The 21290-nt window shown below is 45.9% G+C and overlaps 1 protein-coding gene across 8 annotated transcripts in view; it reads right to left on the reverse strand.

The window, feature by feature from the left end:
• ralgapa2 (Ral GTPase activating protein catalytic subunit alpha 2) overlaps positions 1-21290 on the reverse strand; it is an 855222-nt gene that overhangs the window by 391572 nt on the left and 442360 nt on the right. For all 8 annotated transcript variants that reach the window (XM_072505626.1, XM_072505670.1, XM_072505634.1 and 5 more), the window contains one exon: positions 19983-20138. In XM_072505626.1, coding sequence (XP_072361727.1) covers positions 19983-20138 — 156 coding nt within the window. The remainder of the gene's footprint in view (positions 1-19982; positions 20139-21290) is intronic.

Consider the following 21290-nt stretch of genomic DNA (forward strand, 5'->3'; position numbering starts at 1 on the left):
CTCAGTGTGCATAACACGACAAACCCCTTTAATTAAGACAGCGGGATTAAATTCCCTACAGAAACAGGTATTACTATGAAATCATCAAGTGAGCTGAAGACATTCTTTAGCTTGTAGAGAGAGATCATTCCACATCTGCTTGCTTTGAATACAGCTTTCCAACTCCCCAGCGAAACTAAACATAGAGCTAAAACAGCTCCCAGCTCAAAGCGAAAGTAAAAAGCAGAGCAGAGCTCAGCTCCACCCACAAAATGACATCACTGCAGCCACTTAAGAAGACAAACATTTCTTAAAGTGACATTCACATGATACTCCAACGAGTACAGACCCCAAGTCCTCAACCGCTCCTTATACGACAAGCTCTCCATTCCAGGGATCATCCTTGTGAACCTCCTTTGGAGCCTTTCCAAGGCCAGCACATCCTTCCTTAGATACGGGGCCCAAAACTGCTCACAATACTCCAAATGGCATCTGGCCAGAGTCTTATACAGCCTCAGAAGTACATCCCTGGTCTTGTATTCTCGCCCTCTCGACATGAATGCTAACATTGCATTTGTCTTCCCAACTGCCGACTGAACCTGCACGTTAACCTTACGAGAATCAAGAACAAGGACTCCCCAGTCCCTTTGTGCTTCTGATTTCCTAAGCATTTCTCCATTTCGAAAATAGTCTCTGCCTCCATTTCTCCTTCCAAAATGCATAACCTCACACTTGTCCACATTGCATTCCATCTGCCACTTCTTTGCCCACTCTCAAAGCCTGTCCAAGTCCTTCTGCAGCCCACCTGCTTCCTCAATACTACCTATCCCTCTACAGATCTTTGTATCATCTGCAAACTTGGCAACAGTGCCTTCAGTTCCTTCTTCCAGATCATTAATATATATTGTAAAACGTTGTGGTCCCAGCAGACCCCTGAGGCACACCACTCGTCACCGGCTGCCATCCTGAAGAAGACCCCTTCATCCTCACTCTCTGCCTTCTGCCAGTCAGCTAATCCTCTATCTATGCCAGGATCTTACCCTTAACATCATGGGCTCTTAACTTCTTTAACAGTCTCCGATGCAGCACCTTGTCAAAGGTCTTCTGGCAATCTAAATAAATCACGTCTTCTGGTTCTCCTTTGTCTATCTTCCTTGTTACCTCCTCAAAGAACTCTTGACAGATTTGTCAGACATGACCTTCCCTTCACGTTTGTAAAACTCATATGGAGTGCAGCAAACCTCACTGCTTATGTAAGGAATTCAGAGCTTTCATGCTTCAAAAGAAATTCTAATTCTTGATATCACTGAATAAGAAAATCAACACAACAATTATTGTACTATTTGTATTTTATACAAATGGTGCATCATGGTACCATGGTACCAAAGTTTAGAGCGGTACAATGAGAAATTATTCCATTGATTTGTGTACAGTTGCATTTATTTTTAAAAAAGCTTTCATTCATATCATGCTAGTGGTGTAAAGAAAAATGTCCCAAGGAGCTTCAAATGGAGGTTGTCAGGGAAAATATTGCGTGCCATGTCCGAGTTATTGGAAAAATAACCAAAACCACTCTCAAACGGTGGGGTTTTGAGAAGACTTTTAATGATAATTTCTTGAAATTTTGATTTCACCTAATTATTTTATTTCTCCAAGGAAGGGGAGACTGTTAAGTAACGGGTTAAGAGACATTGCAATTAGCTGTCTCATTTATGTTAAGTATCCATTAATTGACACTGATATGTAAAGGAGCTTCTCTGTCAGGTGGTGTGTTGTTAAGAGTTTTGTGCAGAGGCTGTGGAAGTGAAATAAATGGTGTTTGGTGAAAAGGAACAAGAAATTTAGACTCTTCATTTCATAGCAACTAAAACGTCCAACAATGGTAGCAGAGGATGATTGCTGTGCAAATGTGAAGGTTTGAAAGATACAACTTTTCCTGATCAAACCAAGGAGTGAATGAGAAGGAAAAAAAAAGAAGATACATGGCTGAACCCAGGATAAAGATGGCTGGATTGGACTATCCTCCCTTATTTTCTGAAAGGGAATCGTACGACCAATGGAGAAGTGCAGTAGTCATGTGGACTAAAGTAACTGCTTTGGGAAAGAGAAAACAAGGTATGACATTGTCTCTTTCTCTACCATATGGCAGTAAAATCCGAAACAAAGTGCTTTCTGAGCTGGAATTGGAAGAGTTAGACTCAGAAGAAGGTCTGGAGACTTTATTACATTATATGGATAAGATTTATAAGAAAGATGACTTGTGCGTATGAAGCATGGTCGGATTTTGATAAGTTCCGGAAAATGGAGGATATCTCCATGGAAGACTATATAATGGAATTTGGCAGACTATATAAAAGGCTGCAGAAACACAATTTGGAATTTCCACAGTCTGTGTTGGCCTTTAAATTACTTGACTGTGCTACAGTGAGCAATATGGATAGGCTCCTGGTTTTGACAGGAGTTCAGTTTACTGATAAGGATACCTTATTCGAACAGATGACAAAAGCTTTACAAAAGTTTCTGGGGAAACATTCGATTCCGATGGCTCTGATGACCCAAATAGGTCAGCCTGCAATAAGGCAGAATATGGAAGATACACTACTAACAGGATGGCGAAATCGTATGGTTACGAACAGGGCTCAAGACTATAGAAGGAGACCGAGACAAGGAAATTATGAAGACAGAAACCCAGTTAGAACCTACAATAGGAAGATGAACCCCAGGAATGCACGGGGCATGATAAATCCATGTTTTCGATGTGACTCTCAATACCATTATGCTTTCAACTGTCCAACTCGTTATGATAGAATGTTTGAAGCGACACATGACATGGAAGAGTCAGAAGAGGAAAAAGATAGTGACCAGAAAGAAAGCATTGTCCTATTGACAAGCAGTTTTACGCCGGTAATGAGGGTGTTGGTTGCAGAATCCTTCAACTGTGCTGTATTGGACAGTGGCTGCACATCTACTGTGTGTGGAATTGACTGGTTAAAATGTTACCTGGACTCTTTGAATGCTGAAAATCGTAACAAGGTTAAGGAATTTGAAAGTTCCACAAGTTTCAGGTTTGGGGCTGATAATACTCTGAAGTCGCTGAAAAGAGTGGTGATCCCTTGCAATATTGCCGGAGTGAATCATTTCATTAGCACGGATGTTGTATCAAGTGAGATATCTTTGCTTCTGAGCAGACCGTCGATGAAGAAAGCACACATGAAACTGGATATGGAACAGGATAAGGCAACAGTTTTTGAAAAGACGGTGTACTTACAATTTACACAGTCAGGACACTATTGTATTCCATTACTGACAATTAATATTTCAAGTAGAGTGGTCAAGGATGTGTTAATTGCAGTTGAAAATGGGACTTTAGCTGATAAAAAGCTTGTGGTATTAAAACTGCATAGGCAATTTGCACATCCATCTTCTCGGAGGCTGAAAAATTTATTAAAGGATACAGGGGTGAGGGATGACGACTATACTAAACTGATAGAACAGGTTAGTGACCGCTGTGAAGTTTGTAGGAAGTACAGAAGGACACCAGCACGACCGATAGTAACCCTACCTTTGGCCAGGGATTTTAACAACATTGTGGCCATGGACCTTAAGATCTGGGATAAAGCAAATAATATATTTATTTTGCATTTTGTAGATTTAGCAACCAGATTTAGTCAATCAACGATTGTACGAAGTAAAGAAAAGAGAGTAATTCTTGATCAAATAGTGGAAAAATGGATAGGGACAGGAATGGGTCCACCGGCAAAATTCCTTACGGACAATGGGGGCGAATTTGCTAATGATGAGTTTAGGGATATGTGTGAAAACATGAATATCAGAGTTATGAATACGGCTGCAGAAAGCCCATTTAGTAATGTTGTCTGTGAAAGAAATCATGCTGTCATCAATGACATGCTTCGGAAAATTTTGGCAGATCGACCAAATTGCGGGCTAAATTCAGCTTCAGCATGGACAGTACATGCAAAGAATTAATTGCAGATGGTTGGGGGCTATAGTCCTTATCAATTAGTGTTTGGTAGAAATCCTAAAATTCCGTCCATTTTGGATGACCAGCCTCCAGCTTGGGAGGGGACTACAATTAGCTCTGGTTTTGCTGAACATTTAAATGCATTACATAGCAGTAGAAAAGCTTTTTTGGAAGCAGAAATCTCTGAAAGAATTCGCCGAGCTTTAAGACATAACGTACGGCCATCAGATGCCGTTTTTCAGCAAGGAGGCATGGTATACTATAAGAGAGACAATTCTAATGAATGGAAAGGCCCAGGGAAGATCATAGGCATAGATGGCAAAACAATTATTTTGCAACATGGTAATCAAACTGTTAGGGTACATTCATCAAGGATAATGGGTACAGATTACAAATTTTCAAATTTAGACAGAGCAGACAGACATGACAAGGAACCAGAGTCATCTGCTACGCATGTGTTACAGAGCTATGAGGACCAATTAACTGATATAGACAGGGTTTCTGTAAAGGAACACAACACGTCTGATGAATTAGAACAGGCCATTTTTCCGAAAGGGCAAATGCCAAAAGTTGGGACAAGAATGACATAGTTGCCAGAAGGGTCTAGTTAATGGAAGGATGCAACTGTTATTAGTAGAGCAGGGAAGGCCACTGGAAAGTATAAACATTGGTTGAATATACAGCATTCAGGGGAGGGAATCAAGACAATGGATTGGGAAAACAAAGTTCAAAAATGGAGGGCACATAAACACAGTGCCAGTTCTGATAGTACATCGGAGAGTGAACAGGTCCGCAGGAAAAGGTCGAGAACTATTGAAAGGACATCCCACAGCAGAAGGGAAAGATCAAGCAGTAGCTGTACAGAACGAGATACCAGGCGGGAGAGGGGACGTAGTTTATCAAGATCTCGGAACATGAGTAAGAGTACAAATACTAATAGGAGTAGAAGCCCACATGCACATGAGATTTTAGTGGCTTCCAATAAATTAGATGAAAAAGTTATCAAAGATGCCAAACAGCAAGAACTGCATAGTTGGAGTGAATTTGGAGTATACACGGAAGTACCGGATAGGGGACAAAGAGCTCTATCCCACAGGTGGATTTGCACGGAAAAGATTCTTCCGGATGGAACTTATAAGGCAAAGGCCAGGCTTGTGGCAAGGGGATTTTTAAGGGTAGATTCACCTACGGCAGGAGAGGTTATTTTAAAGATTTTCTTGGCTCTATTAGCCACAAAGGCATGGGAATGCAAATCTATAGATATAAAAGCTGCCTTTTTGCAGGGGCATCAGCTTCAAAGAGTCATTTTTCTCCGTCCTCCGAAAGACGCAGCTAACACAGAAGGGGTACTCTGGAAGTTGAACAAATGTGTATATGGATTGAATGATGCGTCTAGAGTCTTGTACTTTTTGGTAAGGTCCGTTTTGTTAAAGTTAGGCTGTTGCCAGTTGAAAGCAGATCCGGCAATGTTTTCCTGGCACTATAAAGGAAATGTTTCTGGCATCTTTATGATGCACGTCGATGATTTTTTTTGTGGGGTGGGACTAGTGATTTTGAAGCTATTGTAATCTCTGGTTTGAGGAAAGAATTCAGGGTTGGAAGTCAGGCTTCCGGTGCATTTAAACATATTAGACTAGAAACCGGACAGACTAAGTTAGGGGCAACTTTATGTCAGCAATCTTATTTGGAAAGCATCAGCCCAATAGCAATTAGTCGTGGCCGGGTTTCACAAAAAGACGCAACGGTTTCAAAGATGGAAAAAGAGCAACTGCGAAGTTTAATTGGGCAACTGAATTGGTTAGGTAGACAGACTAGACAGGACGTGAGTTTTGATGTCTTAGAGTTGAGTTCAAAAATGAATGATCCCAAAGTGGAAGACATAATAAGAGCAAATAAAGCGTTGGTCAAACTAAAAATGCAGGAGTGTGTTTTGAGGTTCCTGGTTTTAGGTGACCTTAGGCACTTGAAACTCATAGTTTACAGAGATGCGTCCTATGCAAATTTATGTGATGGGGTTTCAAGCGCAGGAGGTTTTATAATTTTCCTTTTGGGGAACAATGGTAAATGTTGCTCTCTTGTGTGGGAAACAAAGAAAATAAGGAGAGTGGTCAAAAGCACTTTGGCTGCTGAGACATTAAGACTTGTAGAGGTGGTGGATATGGCCTTTTATATAAGTGTGATATTGACAGAAATTTTGGGATATGGGAATTTGGATTGACTGTCACATTGACAATAAATCCCTGTGGGAAAATGTGCACTCTACAAAAAGTGTCAATGAAAAGAGGTTACGGATAGACATCGCAAGTTTGAAACAGATGTTGGACAGAGGGGAAACAACAAAAATTAAATGGGTCAACAGGAGCTATCAACTGTCAGACTGTTTTACGAAAAGAGGGGCGAGTTCACAGAAACTTTTGGATATTGTTAATGAAGAGCGCTTGTTTCTGTGACTGTTTTTTTTCTCCTCGTCCAAACAAAAAAAAAGGGGGGGAAATCATGTGTGTTTTTGAGTTTCTTGAAATTTTGTTTTCACCTAATTATTTTATTTCTCCAAAGAAGGGGAGACTGTTAAGTAATGGGTTAAGAGACATTGCAATTAGTTGTCTCATTTATATTCAGTATCCATTAATTGACACTGATATGTAAAGGGGCTTCAGGTGGCCTTTGGCAGGTGATGTATAGTGAGAGATTTGTGCAAAGGCTGTTGGAAGGAAATAAATGTGTGTTTGTGAAAAAGGAACAGAACTTTAGACTCTTCCTATCACCACAACTAAAACGTCTAACACAGTGGACCAAGAACACGAAGAGCTGCTTATGGAACAACAGTGTCCTGCGCATCTATCAGGATCTGAGCCAGGAGGTGGCCAGAAGGAGGGCAGCCTACAGACAAATTAAAGAGATCCTGTTTAAAAAGGTCATGTTCGGGCTACTTTTTCCGGCGTGGCTTTGGGCCACATACCTGGAACAGCAACATTATTTGACGACCCGGAGGAAGCGATGGACTTCGCTAAGGGGCATGGACTGATGCCGAACTGAGGACCCATGCACTCAAGTTAGAGTGTTTCAAGGGATGTTTGCATTTGTTTGTGGATTGCCTTTCGTGTTAGAGATGTCGCTCGGCATGTTCTTTTACTTAAAAGTTGGGGGGTTCTTGTTTGTTTTTGCCTGTTTGAAAGTTTTAAAGTTAAAGCCAAAGTCATAGTTAAAGGATAAGATATTGGGTGCGGGGGGGCTGTACGGATTCTTTTTGCTATTTTTCTGGTAATGTTGGGAGGGGGGTGGGTGATAGCGCCCACCTCATTACACAGTTTGAATTGCACTACTGTGGGGACAAGCTTTGTTCTTTGTTTGTTTTCTCGCTGTTTCGGTCCCAGAGAGATTGCTCAAACAGGGTTGTTCTGGGGAAGTGGTGTTGATTGGGAGCGGGGGGGACAATATGTGGGCGACATGGTGGCGCCGGAGTTGAGAGTCACCAGGCTAGCTGCTTTGAGCTGGTCAACGGGAGCGAGGTGGGGGTGTATACAGCCAGTATATGGCCAAGAGGCGGATCAGGGGAGGCATGGCACAGGGGCAGGGGGTGGGCCCAAGAAGGGGGATGGCTGATCGGCGCAGGGGGGGGGGCAGGGTGCCCTTCAACCAGGCTGATCACCTGGAATGTTCGAGGGTTAAACGGGCCGGTCAAGGGGGCAAGTGTGTTCTCGCACTTTAGGGACCTTCAAGCAGCTATTGGATAGGTACATGGATTACGGTAAAATGATATAGTGTAGATTTATTTGTTCTCAAGGGCAGCACGGTAGCATTGTGGATAGCACAAATGCTTCACAGCTCCAGGGTCCCAGGTTCGATTCCGGCTTGGGTCACTGTCTGTGCGGAGTCTGCACGTCCTCCCCGTGTCTGCGTGGGTTTCCTCCGGTTTCCTCCCACAGTCCAAAGATGTGCGGGTTAGGTGAATTGGCCAATGATAAATTGCCCTTAATGTCCAAAATTGCCCTTAGTGTTGGGTGGGGTTACTGGGTTATGGGGATAGGGTGGAGGTGTTGACCTTGGGTAGGGTGCTCTTTCCAAGAGCCGGTGCAGACTCAAGGGCCGAATGGCCTCCTTCTGCACTGTAAATTCAATGATAATCTATGATTAATCTAGGACAAAGGTTCGGCACAACATCGTGGGCTGAAGGGCCTGTTCTGTGCTGTATTTTCTATGTTCTATGTTCTATGTTTATGGGCTCTGAAGGTGGATGTAATGTTGCTGCAGGAGACACATTTGAGAGTGGCGGGCCAGATTAGGTTACGGAAGGGCTGGGTTAGCCAGGTCTTCAATTCGGGGCTTGATGCTAAGACCAGAGGCGTCACGATCATGATTAACAAACTGGTTCAATTTGAGGCGGACAGCACAGTTGCGGATGGAGGTGGTAGATTTCTCATAAGCTTGAGGGGGTGAGGGTGGTCCTAGTGAATATTTACGCTCCAAACTGGGATGATGTAGATTTCATCAAAAGGCTACTGGGGAAAATCCCCGACTTGGATTCACACAAGCTGATTATGGATCGGGACTTTAATACAGTCCTTGATCCCGACCTGGATCAGTCGTGCTCCAGAACGGGCAGGGTCCCGGCAATGGCAAGGGAACTGAGGGGGTTCATGGAACAAATGGGGGAGGGGTAGAGCCCTGGAGAATCAGTCGGCCAACAGGGAAGGAGTTCTCTTTCTATTCACATGTTCACAAGGTTTATTCTCGTATTGACTTCTTTATTATGAGTAGGGACTTTTTGGAGGTGGTGAGGGATACAGAATACTCGGTGATCACTATTTCGGACCATGCTCCATATTGCAAAGAAAGTTCCAAGCGCTCACAATGGAAGTTAGAGGTGGGATTGTTGGCAGATGAGGGTGTGTGAGAGAGAGTGGGGAAATGCATGCAGAACTACCTGCAGGTCAACAATACAGGGGAAGTCTCAGCAGCGGTGCTCTGGGAGGCACTGAAGGCGGTGGTGAGAGGGGAACTGATCTGAATCCGAGCCCATAGGGACAGAACGGAGATGGACAGAATGGTTCAGGAGATGATACGGATGGACAGGGAATATGCGGAGTCCCCGAGGGCAGAGCTACTTAGGGAACGACAGAGATTGCAGGCGGAGCTGGGGGCGCTATCCACTGGGAAGGCCGTAGAGCAGCTCAGAAAGGCAAGGGGCACGGTGTATGAGTATGGGGAGAAAGCCAGCAGACTGCTTCCACAGCAACTTAGGAAGAGGGAGGCGGCCAGGGAAATAGGGACGGTAGTGGACGGGGCAGGGAACCGGGTTGGAGATCCGGCAGGATTGAACGGGGAATTCAGGGACTTTTACAGCAAGCTATATACCTCAAACCCCCCACTGGGCCGGAGGGGGATGAGGCGCTTCTTAGATGGGCTGACCTTCCCAAAGGTGGGCAGGGGGATGGTAGAGGGGTTGGGGGCCCCGATTAGGGCTGAAGAAGTAATGGGGGGCCTGAAGGCCATGCAGTTGGGTAAAGCCCCGGGGCCGGACGGGTATCCAGTGGAGTTCTACAAAAAGTTCTCGGGGATAGTGGGGCCGGTGCTGGTTAGGGTGTTTAACGAGGCGAGGGACAATGGGGCGTTACCCCCGACGATGTTGCAAGCCACCATCTCGCTGATATTAAAACCGGATAAAGAACCGGAAGCCTGTGGGTCCTATAGGCCAATCTCCTTGATTAATGTTGACACTAAACTACTAGCCAAGATCCTGGCATCCAGAATCGAAGACTGTGTACCGGACATGATTGTGGAGGACCAAACGGGGTTTGTAAATGGCAGGCAGCTGGTAGCCAGCCTAAGAAGGCTGCTCAATGTGATTATGATACCCCCGGAGGGCAGAGAGTTGGAGGTAGTGGTGGCAATGGATGCCAAAAAGGCTTTTGACCGGGTGGAGTGGGACTATTTATGGGAGGTGCTGGGACGGTTTGGGTTTGGGGAAGGCTTTCTGGACTGGGTTAGACTGCTATATCAGGCCCCGGAGGCTAGTGTTAGGACGAACAGGACGACATCTGAGTATTTTCGACTATACCGTGGGACAACACAGGGATGCCCCCTCTCTCCATTGCTGTTTGCGTTGGCCATAGAACCGCTGGCAATTGCTCAGAGAGTGGCAAGGGGATGGAAGGGAATTGTTGGGGGGGGGGGGGGGGGGGGTAGAACACAAGATCGCGCTCTACGCGGATGACCTGCTTTTGTACGTGTCGGATCCAAGGGCAGGGTTGGATGGGATTATGGAAATCCGAGGGGAATTTGGCCGGTTTTCGGGGTACATGGCAAAGAAAGAGATGTTTGTGGTGCAGGCGAGGGGTCAGGAGAATAGGCTGAGGGAGCTACCGTTTAGGCTGGTTGGGGAAAGTTTTAGGTATTTAGGGATACAAGTGGCACGGGACTGGGGCAGGATGCATAAGTTGAACTTGTCTAGGCTGGTGGAGCAAACGAGGAGCAGGTTTCGGAGATGGGATGCGCTCCCGCTGTCACTAGCGGGGAGAGTACAGACGGTGAAGATGACGATCCTCCCGAGATTCCTGTTTATTTTTCAGTGTCTCACTATTTTCATTCCACGGTCCTTCTTTAAAAGGATCAATAAAATCATCCTGGGATTTGTTTGGGCGGGGAAGTCCACGCGGTAAAGAGGGGGATGCTGGAATGGAACCGTAGTGAGGGGGAACTGGCGTTGCAGAACCTCAGCAACTACTACTGGGCGACTAACATAGCCGTGATAAGGAAATGGATGTTGGGTACGGGGTCGGTTTGGGAGTGGGTGGAGGCTGCTTCGTGCAGGGGCACCAGCTTGGCAGCCCTGGTCACGTCTCCTCTGCCGCTCCCGCCAGCCAGGTACTCCACCAGCCCTATAGTGGTGGCGGCTCTGTGGATTTGAGGCCAATGGAGGAAGCATGCGGGGGAAGTGGGAGCGTCGGTCTGGTCCCCAATATGCGACAACCACCGATTTGTCCTGGGGAAGATGGACGGCGGCTTCGAGCGTGGCGGAGGTGCGAAGGATGGGCGACTTGTTCCTGGAAGGGAGCTTCACAAGCATGAGGGCGCTGGAGGACAAGTTCGGGCTGGCAAGGGGAAATTACATTTGGTACTTGCAGGTGCGGGATTTCATACGTAGACGGGTTCAGTCCTTTCCACGCCTTCCACCAAGGGGGATCCAGGACAGGGTAGTTTCCAGGGGAGAGGTAGGAGAGGGGAGAGTCTCGGATATTTATAAGGAGCTTATGGGAGCGGAGGACACAGGGACCGAGGAACTGAAACTCAAGTGGGAGGAGGAGCTTGGTGGGGAGTTGGAGGGAGGTGTATGGGCAGACGCTCGGAGGAAGGTAAATGCAACCGCAACATGTGCCAGGCTCGGCCTGATTCAGTTCAAGGTAGTTCACCGGGCCCACATGACGGTGGCCTGGAGGAGTAAATTCTTTGGGCTGGAGGACAAGTGTGCTAGATGTGCAGGAGGACCAGCGAACCATGTCCACATGTTCTGGGCGTGCCCAAAACTCAGGGGGTACTGGCAGGGATTTGCGGATGTCATGTCCCAGGTACTGAAAACAAGGGTGGCGATGAGTCCAGAGGTGGCGATTTTTGGGGTGTCGGAGGACCCGGGAGTCCAGAAGGGGATAGAGGCCGACATTGTGGCCGTTGCTTCCCTGGTAGCCCGGCGACGAATACTGTTGGACTCAAAGCCCCCAAAGACAAAGTATGGCTGTCGGACATGGCAAGTTTTCTCGGTTTGGAAAAAAATCAAGTTCACCTCACGAGGATCACGATCGGGGTTCGCCCGGAGGTGGCAACCATTCATCGACTTCTTCGCGGGGAACTAATCGTCAGCGGGCGGGAGTGGGGGTAGAATAGTGTAGAGTAGGGAGGAAGAATAGGCGGGTTTATTTGCGAGAGAGGAACTGTTATTTGCACTATGTTTTTGTAATTGATATTTGCACACTAATGTATATTGTTACTGTTTACAATGCCAAAATACCTCAATAAAATTAATTGCTAAAAAAAAAATTGTGGCCTGGAGCTTCCTCTTTCAGCAAAAGACACACAATATAATCAAAATGGGCACACCATTAAATTAGACCCAATTATCTTCCCAATCTTATTCGAAAATGCCTGAATTTAAAATGGAGGGCTGAGACTGTGGATGAAATTGTAAAGAAGGGCGAGAATTTAAAAATTGAGGCATTGCTCATCCAGGATCCAATGTCGGTTCAGGAGCCCAGAGGTGCTAGATAAACAAGAGTTAGTGTTAGTAAAGATAGGGGCAGCAGAGTTTTGGATGACGTCAGATTTATAAAAGATAGAATATCGGTAGCCAGCCATGAATGCGTTCGGCCTGTCAAGTCTCGATGTGACAACGGCAAGGATGAGGAGTTCAGAATAGATGAGTGAAGGCGAGGTGACGTTGGCCAATGTTATGCAAGTGGAAATAGGTGGTCGTGGTGTTGTGTGACATGCAGCTGAAGCTCGTTTAGGTGGCGAATGTGACACCATGGTTGCAAACATCTGGTCCAGCCGCAGACTGTTGCCAATAAGAGAAATGGAGTTGGTACGTTGGGAACAAAGTCTGTAGAAGACCAAAGCTAATGGTTCCTGTATTTGTTTTTCAAAATCTATAGAAATGCTAGCTCTGAAAATTTACAACTGGTTAAAGACCTTAAAAAATAAGCGAGTGTCATTTGAGGCGGGGAGAATAGTTGCGGATGTGGGGGGTAGATATATCATGGTTAGTGGGAAGCTGGAAGGGTTGCCGGTGGTGTTATGTCTACGCACCAAACTGGGATGATGTAGAGTTTGTAAGACGGATGTTAGGGAAGATCTCGGATCTGGATTTACACAAGCTGATCATGGGGTGGGCGGGGGACTCGGCGATTGCTGTGTCGGACCATGCCCCACCTTGGGTGGACCTACAGGTGAGCAAGGAGGGTGGTCAGCGCCCGCAATGGAGATTGGATGTGGGACTGTTAGCAGGCGAGGGGGTAGTCAGGTGGGTAAGGGAATCCATCCAGAACTACCTGGAGATTAACGATATGGGAGAGGTCTCAGCAGCAATTGTTTGGGGCGCACTGAATGCAGTGGTCAGAGGGGAGCTGATTTCGATCCAGGCCCACAGGGAGAAGGAAGAAGGAAGAGTGGGCAGAGGCGGATAGGTTGGTCGGGGAAATACTTCAGGTAGACAGGAGGTATGCGGAGGCCCCAGAGGTAGGATTACTGAAGGAACGATGGAGGCTACAGGTAGAATTTGGCCGGTTATCCACGGGGAAGGCGGTGGAGCAGTTGCGTAAGGCGAGGTGGGGGGGGGGATATACGAGTATGGAGAGAAGGCTAGTAGAATGCTTGCGCACCAGCTCAGGAAAAGGGAGGCAGCAAGGGAGATAGGGAGAGTGAAGGACAGAGGAGGGAACACAATCTTGGACCCAGCAGGGGTCAACGGGGTGTTTAAGGAGTTTTACAGCAGGCTATATGTGTTGGAACCCCTAGCTGGAGTAGAAGGAATGAGGCAATTTCTGGGAGGGCTTGAGTTCCCGAAGGTGTACGGAGGGTTGGTAGAAGGGCTGGGAGCGCCGATAGGGATTTAAGAAATAGCAGATGGACTGGAGGCCATGCAGTTGGGTAAGGCCCCGGGACCAGATGGTTACCCTTTGGAATTTTATAAAAAGTTCTCCGAGGTGCTGGGCCCACTGGTGGTGAGAACGTTCAACAAGGCAAGGGAGCGCGGTGTTCTCCCCCCGACAATGTCACAGGCCTCGATCTCACTGATCATGAAGCGGGAGAAGGACCCCGGGCTATGCGGGTCTTACAGGCCGATCTCCCTGTTGAATGTTGATGCCAAACTGTTAGCTAAAATCTTGTCCTCAAGGACAGAACCCGGAGGTGATAGGAGAAGACCAGGCGGGGTTAGTTAAGGGCAGGCAGCTAACGGCCAACGTTAGAAAGTTCTTGAATGTAATCATGATGCCCCCAGAGGGAAAGGAGGTGGAGGTAGTGGTCGCAATGGACGCAGAGAAGGCCTCTGACTGGGTGGAATAGAACTATCTGTGGGAGGTGTTGGGTCGGGGTGTCATCGTCTGGGTCAGGCTGCTGTACCAGGCACCAGAGGCGAATGTTCGAACGAACCGGCTGACGTCGGGCTATTTTAGACTGCACCGGGGGATGAGGCAGGGGTGCCCCCCTCTCTCCGTTGCTGTTCGCTCTGGCCATTGAGCCACTGGCTATGGCGCCAAGAGCTTCCAGGGGCTGGTGCGGAGAGGGGTGGAACACAGGGTCTCGCTATACGCCGACAACCTGCTCATGTATGTTTCCGACCCGTTAGAGGGGATGGGAGAGATCATGAGGATTTTAAAGGAATTTGGCCGGTTGTCGGGGTACAAATTGAACATGGGGAAAAGCGAGATGTTTGCGATCCAGGCAAGGGGTTGGAGAGGAGACTGGGAGAGCTGCAATTCAGAGTGGTGGGAGGTAGTTTCTAGATCAGGGGCTGTTACATAAATTAAACTTGACCCGGTTAGTGGAACAAATGAAAGAGGACTTCCGGAGGTGGGATATGCTCCAGTTATCACTGGCAGGGAGGGTACAGACAGTGAAAACGACTGTCCTCCCGAGATTCTTGTTTGTTTTTCAGTGCCTCCCCATCTTTATCCCAAAGGCCTTTTTCAAGCGGGTAAATAAGGTGGTCTCCAGTTTTGTTTGGGCGGGTAAAATCCCACGAGTGAAGAATGTGATGCTGGAGCGGAGCCGGGGGGAGGGTGGGCTTGGGCTGCCGAACTTTAGCAACTATTACTGGGCGGCAAATATAGCCATGATTAGGAAGTGGGTAGTGGGGGAGGGGTCGGTGTGGCAACGAGTAGAGGTAGCATCTTCTAAGGACACGAGTTTAGGGGCATTGGTCATGGCACCTCTGCCGTTCTCGCTGGCCTGGTACTCCACAAGCCCGGAGGTAGTGGCGATCCTGAGAGTCTGGGGGTAGTGGAGGAAACATGTGAGAGCGGAGGAAGCATCGGTTTGGGCTCCAATCTGTAGCAATCATCGGTTTGCGCCAGGGAGACTGGATGGGGGGTTTCGGGGTTGGCAGAGAGCACACCGGGAGGATGGGAGATCTGTTTATAGATGGGAGCTTCCCCGGTTTGAGGGAGTTAGAGAAGTTTGAGTTGATGGGAGGGACTGGGTTTAGGTATCTGCAGATTCGGGACGTCTTGCGAAGGCATGTTCCAATCTTCCCGTTCCTACCGCCACGGGGGATACAAGATAGGGTAGTTTCTAGAGTATGGGTGGCAGAGGGGAAGGTCTCAGATATCTATAAAGAACTCATGGAGTCAGAGGAAACGCAGACAGAGGAGCTAAAGCACAAACGGGAGGATGAATTAGGGGGAGAGATAGAGGCAGGTCTCTGGCGGATGCATTAAGCAGGATCAACATGTCCACATCTTGTGCCAGGCTCAGCCTGATACAATTTAAGGTCGTTCATCGGGCACACATGACGGATGAGCAAGTTTTTTGGGATAGAAGACAGGTGTGCAAGAGGGCCAGCGAACCATGTTCACATGTTTTGGGCATGTTCGAAGCTGAGGGGATTCTGGCAGGGGTTTGCAGATATCATGTCCATGGTGTTAAGCAATTGTGCTATCCACAAGGCTACCGTGATGCCACCAGACCTGAGAGTCTTCCCAGCACTTTCTGCTTTTTATTTCAGATTTCCCATATCTGCAGTATTTTGCTTTTATTGTGTTTCATTAGTGGGTGATTATGGTTGTGTACGTTTTACACAACCATAATCACCCACATTACTCTCTGCAAACCATGGGCAATTTCACAGGTTTACCAAGTCAATCGATTTGGCAATCAAGTTGCCAAAGTCACCAGCAAGCATATTCCATCTATTGTCCCCAGATACAATTAGCACCGACACGGTGCATGTCGACTAACCTTTGCTCACTTGGCTCATGTCAGTTTTGATGGTGTAGCTTCCTAGGATTCATTTTCAACTGACCAACTAACAATATCTGTTAAGATCTGGCCCATTGATACAAGCTCTCATGCTCTTTTACATGCCTGAGCTACTTGCACCTTTTTTAGTTTTTTGATACATTGCTTCCCCAAAAGTTACTGGAGTTCTACTTTTCTTCTTACTGGAAAACAGAAAACCAATCCTTTTTGAGGAGTTTTGCTGGCTTCTCCTCAAACAAATCTTGTCTTTCTGACTCTGTATCTGTGTTTTGTTTCTTTTGATACTGATTTCAGGTCAAGGACACATGGACCAGTATTTCTTATCAAAAATAAAAATTACAATTGGTACAGTCAAAATTTATGCAAACTCTTAAAAGTGCTTTTCAAACATTCATTAAAAATAATTAGATTCCACAGACATTTCAAAGAAATTAATCTTCAGCTTCCTGGTTCCCCGGTGTCAGATTTGGGGGGTACCCAAAAGGTGTGCTGGGGAATCCCTCTCGGAAGTTCCCAGATAAGGGTTTACACAGCAATTGTCCAGAAGTGCTAACTTCCCCTGGAAGACTGCGCTGGGAACCATCCAACAAAGCGATGTAATTTGCTAACTTTGGATGGTTAGGCCAGTGTTAGACTAATAGTTACTCCGAAAGAGTTAGAAGAAATAAAAACACTTTTAGAATTAGAAGGAACATGGCTAAGGTGGACTGACCAGCATTGCTAGAGGATACATCAGTGGAAAACCAGTGGGAAGCGCTAAAAAGCGAGATCCTAAATGTACATAAGAGTGGGACTGCAAAATCTAGACCCCCCCTGGCTGTCTAGAGGAATACAGGGGACGATCAAACAGAAAAAGAAAGCAGAATAATAATAATCTTTATTGTCACAAGTAGGCTTACATTAACACTACAATGAAATTACCGTGAAAGGTCCCTAGTCGCCACATTCCGGCGCCTGTTCGGGTACACAGAGGGAGAATTCAGAATGTTCAATTCACCTAACAGCACATCTTTCAGGACTGTGGGAGGAAACGGGAGCATCTGGAGGAAACCCGCGCAGACACGGGGAGAACGTGCAGACTCCGCAGTGTCCCAAGACATGAATCGAACCTGGGACCCCGGAACTGTGAAGCAACAGTACTAACCATTGTGCTACTGTGCCGCCCTACGATAGGGACAAAGAACCAAGCACTGCAGATTGCCTAGATGAGTACAGAAAGTGCAGGGACACAAGGAAATAAAACAGAGGGCATGAAAAAAGATTAGCAAGTTAAAGAAAACTCAAAGATGTGTTACCAATTTATTAAAGGTAAAAGGTTAGTTAAGGAAAATGTAGGACATATCAGAGGTGAAACGGGAACTTGTGTGTAGATGCAGAGGCGGTGGGAAGGGTTTTAAATAAATATTTTGTTTCCATGTTCATAAAGGAAATGGTTGATGCAGATATAGTAGTCCAGGAGGAACACTGAGGTATTGGATGGGATGATCATAGAAGAGAAGGAAGTATTCAAAGGGCTGGAGTCCTTTAAAGTTGATAAGTCGCCAAGGCCAGATGGATTGTTTCTGGGGCTACTGAAGCAGGTCTTAGGCATAGAATTTACAGTGCAGAAGGAGGCCATTCGGCCCATCCAGTCTGCACTGGCCCTTGGAAAGACCACCTTACTTAAGCCTACACATTCGCCCTATCCCCGTAACCCAGTAACATCGCCTAAACTTTTGGACACTAAGGGGCAATTTAGCATGGCCAATCCACCTAACCTGCACATCTCTGGACATTGGGAAGAAACCGGAGCACCCGGAGGAAAGTCACGCAGATACAGGAGAAAGTGCAAACTCCACATAGACAGTCACCCGAGGCCGGAATTGAACCTGGGACCCTGGAGCTGTGAGGCAGCAGTGCTAACCACTGTGCTGGCCATGTTTTGACAGTCGTGACAGGTCAGGGAGGAGACAGCAGATGCTTGGAGGATGATTTCCCAATCCTCACTAGATACAGTGGAGGTACCAGAGGACTGGAGAAATGCAAACATGGTTCCATTGTTTAAAAAGGGATTGAAGGAAATGCCAAACAATTATAGGCCAGTTCGTCTTATGTTGGTGGTGGGCAAATTAGTGGAATCAATCCTGAAAGATGGGATCAACTGTCACACAGAAAGGCATGGACTAGTAAGGCAGAGTCAGCATGGATTTGTTAAAGAAAGTTCATGCTTCACAAATTTGATTGAATTCTACCTCCACTATCTCACAAATTAACATCAGAAGTGACTTGTTTCATTCAACCATGTAGGATAGTAGGTACCAGCCACCCAGAACAGGCGCCGGAATGTGGCGACTGGGGACTTTTCACAGTAACTTCATTTGAAGCCTACTTGTGACAATAAGCGATTTTCATTTCATGTTGGTACAAAATTGGCCGAAGGGCAGGAGATAGAGGCTAGTGGCTGATAGATATTTCTCGGGCTGGAGGAAAATTTATAGCGGAGTTCCCACGGGGTCAGTTTTCGTTTCCTTGCTTTTCCTGGTATATATTAATGATCTAGACCTTGGTATACTGTACAGAATTTCAACGTTTGCAGATGATACAAAGCTTAGAAGCATTGTGAACTGTGAGGGGGTAGTGTAGAACTTCAAAGGGACGTAGACATATTGGTGGAATGAGCAGATGAAGTTCAATGCAGAGAAGTCTGTGATGATTCATTATGGTAGAAAGAACATGGAGAGAACACATAACATAAAGGGTACAACTCTAAACGGAGTAGAAAGGCAGGGGAGCATGGGTGTTTATATGCATAACGCATTGAAGGTTGCAGGACAAGTTGAGCAAGCAGTTAAGAAAGCATACTGTATCCTGGGCTTTATTAACAGGAATAAACAGTACAAGAGCAGAAAAGTGATGTTGAATTTAAGCACTAGTTTCACCTCAGCTGAAGTATTGCATCCAGTTCTGAGCGCCGTACTTTAGGACAGATGTGAAGGCATTAGAGAGGGTGCAGAACAGGTTCCGAAAGTGATCCGAGATGAGAAACTTCAGTTTAAGAAAAATTTGAGAAGTTAGGACTGTTTTCCTTAGAGAAAAGAAACTTGAAAGGAGATTTGATAGGTGTAATTAAAATCATGAGGGATCTAGACCGAGCAGATAGGGAGACTTGTGGCTGGATTCTCCGGTCGCCGACGCTGAAATTACATTCGGCGATCGTCCGGAGAATCAAAGTTTCCGTCCAAATCAGGGGTAGTGCCGCTTTCGTGATTCTCCACTCCCTCCAAAGCAGCATACTCGGAAAGTTGCTCTACGCTGCCAGCATGCTAGCCCCCAGACAAACAGAGGGTTGGTGGCCATTTTACGCCATTTACTGTTCCCACACCGGCATGGGGACATAGCCTCGGAATCGGAGAATCCAGCCCCCGGTTCCCACTCACAAAAGGATTGATGAAGAGAGAAGGCATTTTTCTTGCATCAACATTTACTACTTTTGAGTTACGAGACTAAGACAGTCTGAGTAGAATAATATTCCGCACCACCATTTATGTTTAATCTTGCTGGCAGGACATGAAGACAATGGTTACAATTTCTTTCACTGTGAAACATTTAAGAAACATTATGAACCAAGGCTCTCAAGATCGCTAGATGTGCTGCTCAAAGGATGGTACAGTTCTAATAAATGCTGATATTGAAAGATATTCCAAATTACTTGAGAGAAAAACTACAGATCAAGTTTGTTGGTATTCTTTTTGGTGACACATAGAAAGTCATTTTCCAGAATCACATCACATTAATAGCTAAAGGAGGGATTCTGTCAGAGCTATACAGTGGAATCTGACCAGCTGACCTCTGTGGTTTGTCTCTGAACTGTAGCGATTCAATACTTTTGGAAAGAAGTGGAACAAAACTGACATTCTCCAACACAGCTCACCCTTGCCTTATTTTTGAATTTCTATACATTCACATTAAATCATTGAAAAATAAATACGTACAAATGTCAAGAGTATCAAAGCTCCTCTTTCTTTGGAACAAAAATGATAGTCAAGAATAGCTTATTCCAGTTTTCGTTGTTTACCTTTTTAGTTAATGAATCATCAGAGTCTGATGGCATTCTTGTGGAAACATGGAAAATAACTTCCACAGTAGAGGTAGCATAATAAGGTGCAGTTTGCCCTGTACTGCCATTACGTTGTAGGCCACCCATAAAGCCACAATGTGTAGACAGGTCAATCTGAGGAATGATAAATTAAACCATTTCAAAATAAAGGCAAAATTTTCTTTCACATTTCATTCATAAAAATAGAGATGAATTGAAAAAGCATTTCCTTGATTTCGCACTATTTTCATTCCAGATGTTTCCTGGCAGTGTTCCATTTCAGTACATTTAAACAGTTTCCAGGGAGATTTTCTTTCTAAATATCAAAGCAAATGTGGTACTTTTAGCCTATTAAGAATTTCTCACCAAATAAATGAGAAGACTACATTTATTTATTTTTTAAAAATAAAACTTGTGTTCAACTACAAGTCTACTTCCAATTTGACTTACTTTTTTTAGTTGCAATCTGTGCAGCAAGCTAGCTTGCAAAGAGCTTTGAGAAAACGCTAGTAATTAGCACTGAGGTCTCCACCTACACATGTGAATATAACAAATATACTAAATGCAATGACTACACATGACCAGACTGTCACAGAAAGATGTATGAAAATCTGAGGACAGTAAATATTTCGACCAAGGGCGCGATTCAGCGGATAACAGTTAAAGTCTGCTTTTGGGCACATTAGGTAATCTGTTTCTTGCCAGATGCAGTGCTGACATTCGCTCCGTTATTCACTGGCACTTTGTGATTCTTTTGGGCCTCGGGGTGTTTTGCCAAACTGAGGCCTCACTTTAGTGAGGCCTCATTTTATTTTGAATGGCACCCCTGATCTCTATATGCCTCCTCTTTCAGGTCATCCCCTTCATTTCCTGGATGCCCCCTTTACCTCTTCCCCCCCCCCCAATTGTGTCAAGGCTCCTGGGAACTCCCCCTCACTTCCCCCTTCCAATGGGCAATGCCCCACCCCCACCCCTGACAGTGCTAACCTGGCTCCAGACACCTTGGCACTGCCAACCTGGTAGGGTGCCAGGCTTGATTCTTGCATGATTCACCCATTGCACTTGTATCTACGCCGGATGCAAAGTGGTCGCTAAATCAAGTCCCAAGTTAATTTTTTTTAAAAACAGGTTGTCTGTTTTCCAATGTTCCCAGAATTTGTAATCAGACATTGGGTCCTAAATTTATTCGATCGCCTGTCAAGCAGCTGAGATTCAGATAACATGTAGCAAGAGCACGCAAGAGAAAATAGGTCTAATGGTTGGGCTAAGCTCTTACTTGGGTCTCAA

Source organism: Scyliorhinus torazame, chromosome 1 (genome assembly GCF_047496885.1).
Source record: "Scyliorhinus torazame isolate Kashiwa2021f chromosome 1, sScyTor2.1, whole genome shotgun sequence".
Classification (NCBI taxonomy): domain Eukaryota; kingdom Metazoa; phylum Chordata; class Chondrichthyes; order Carcharhiniformes; family Scyliorhinidae; genus Scyliorhinus; species Scyliorhinus torazame.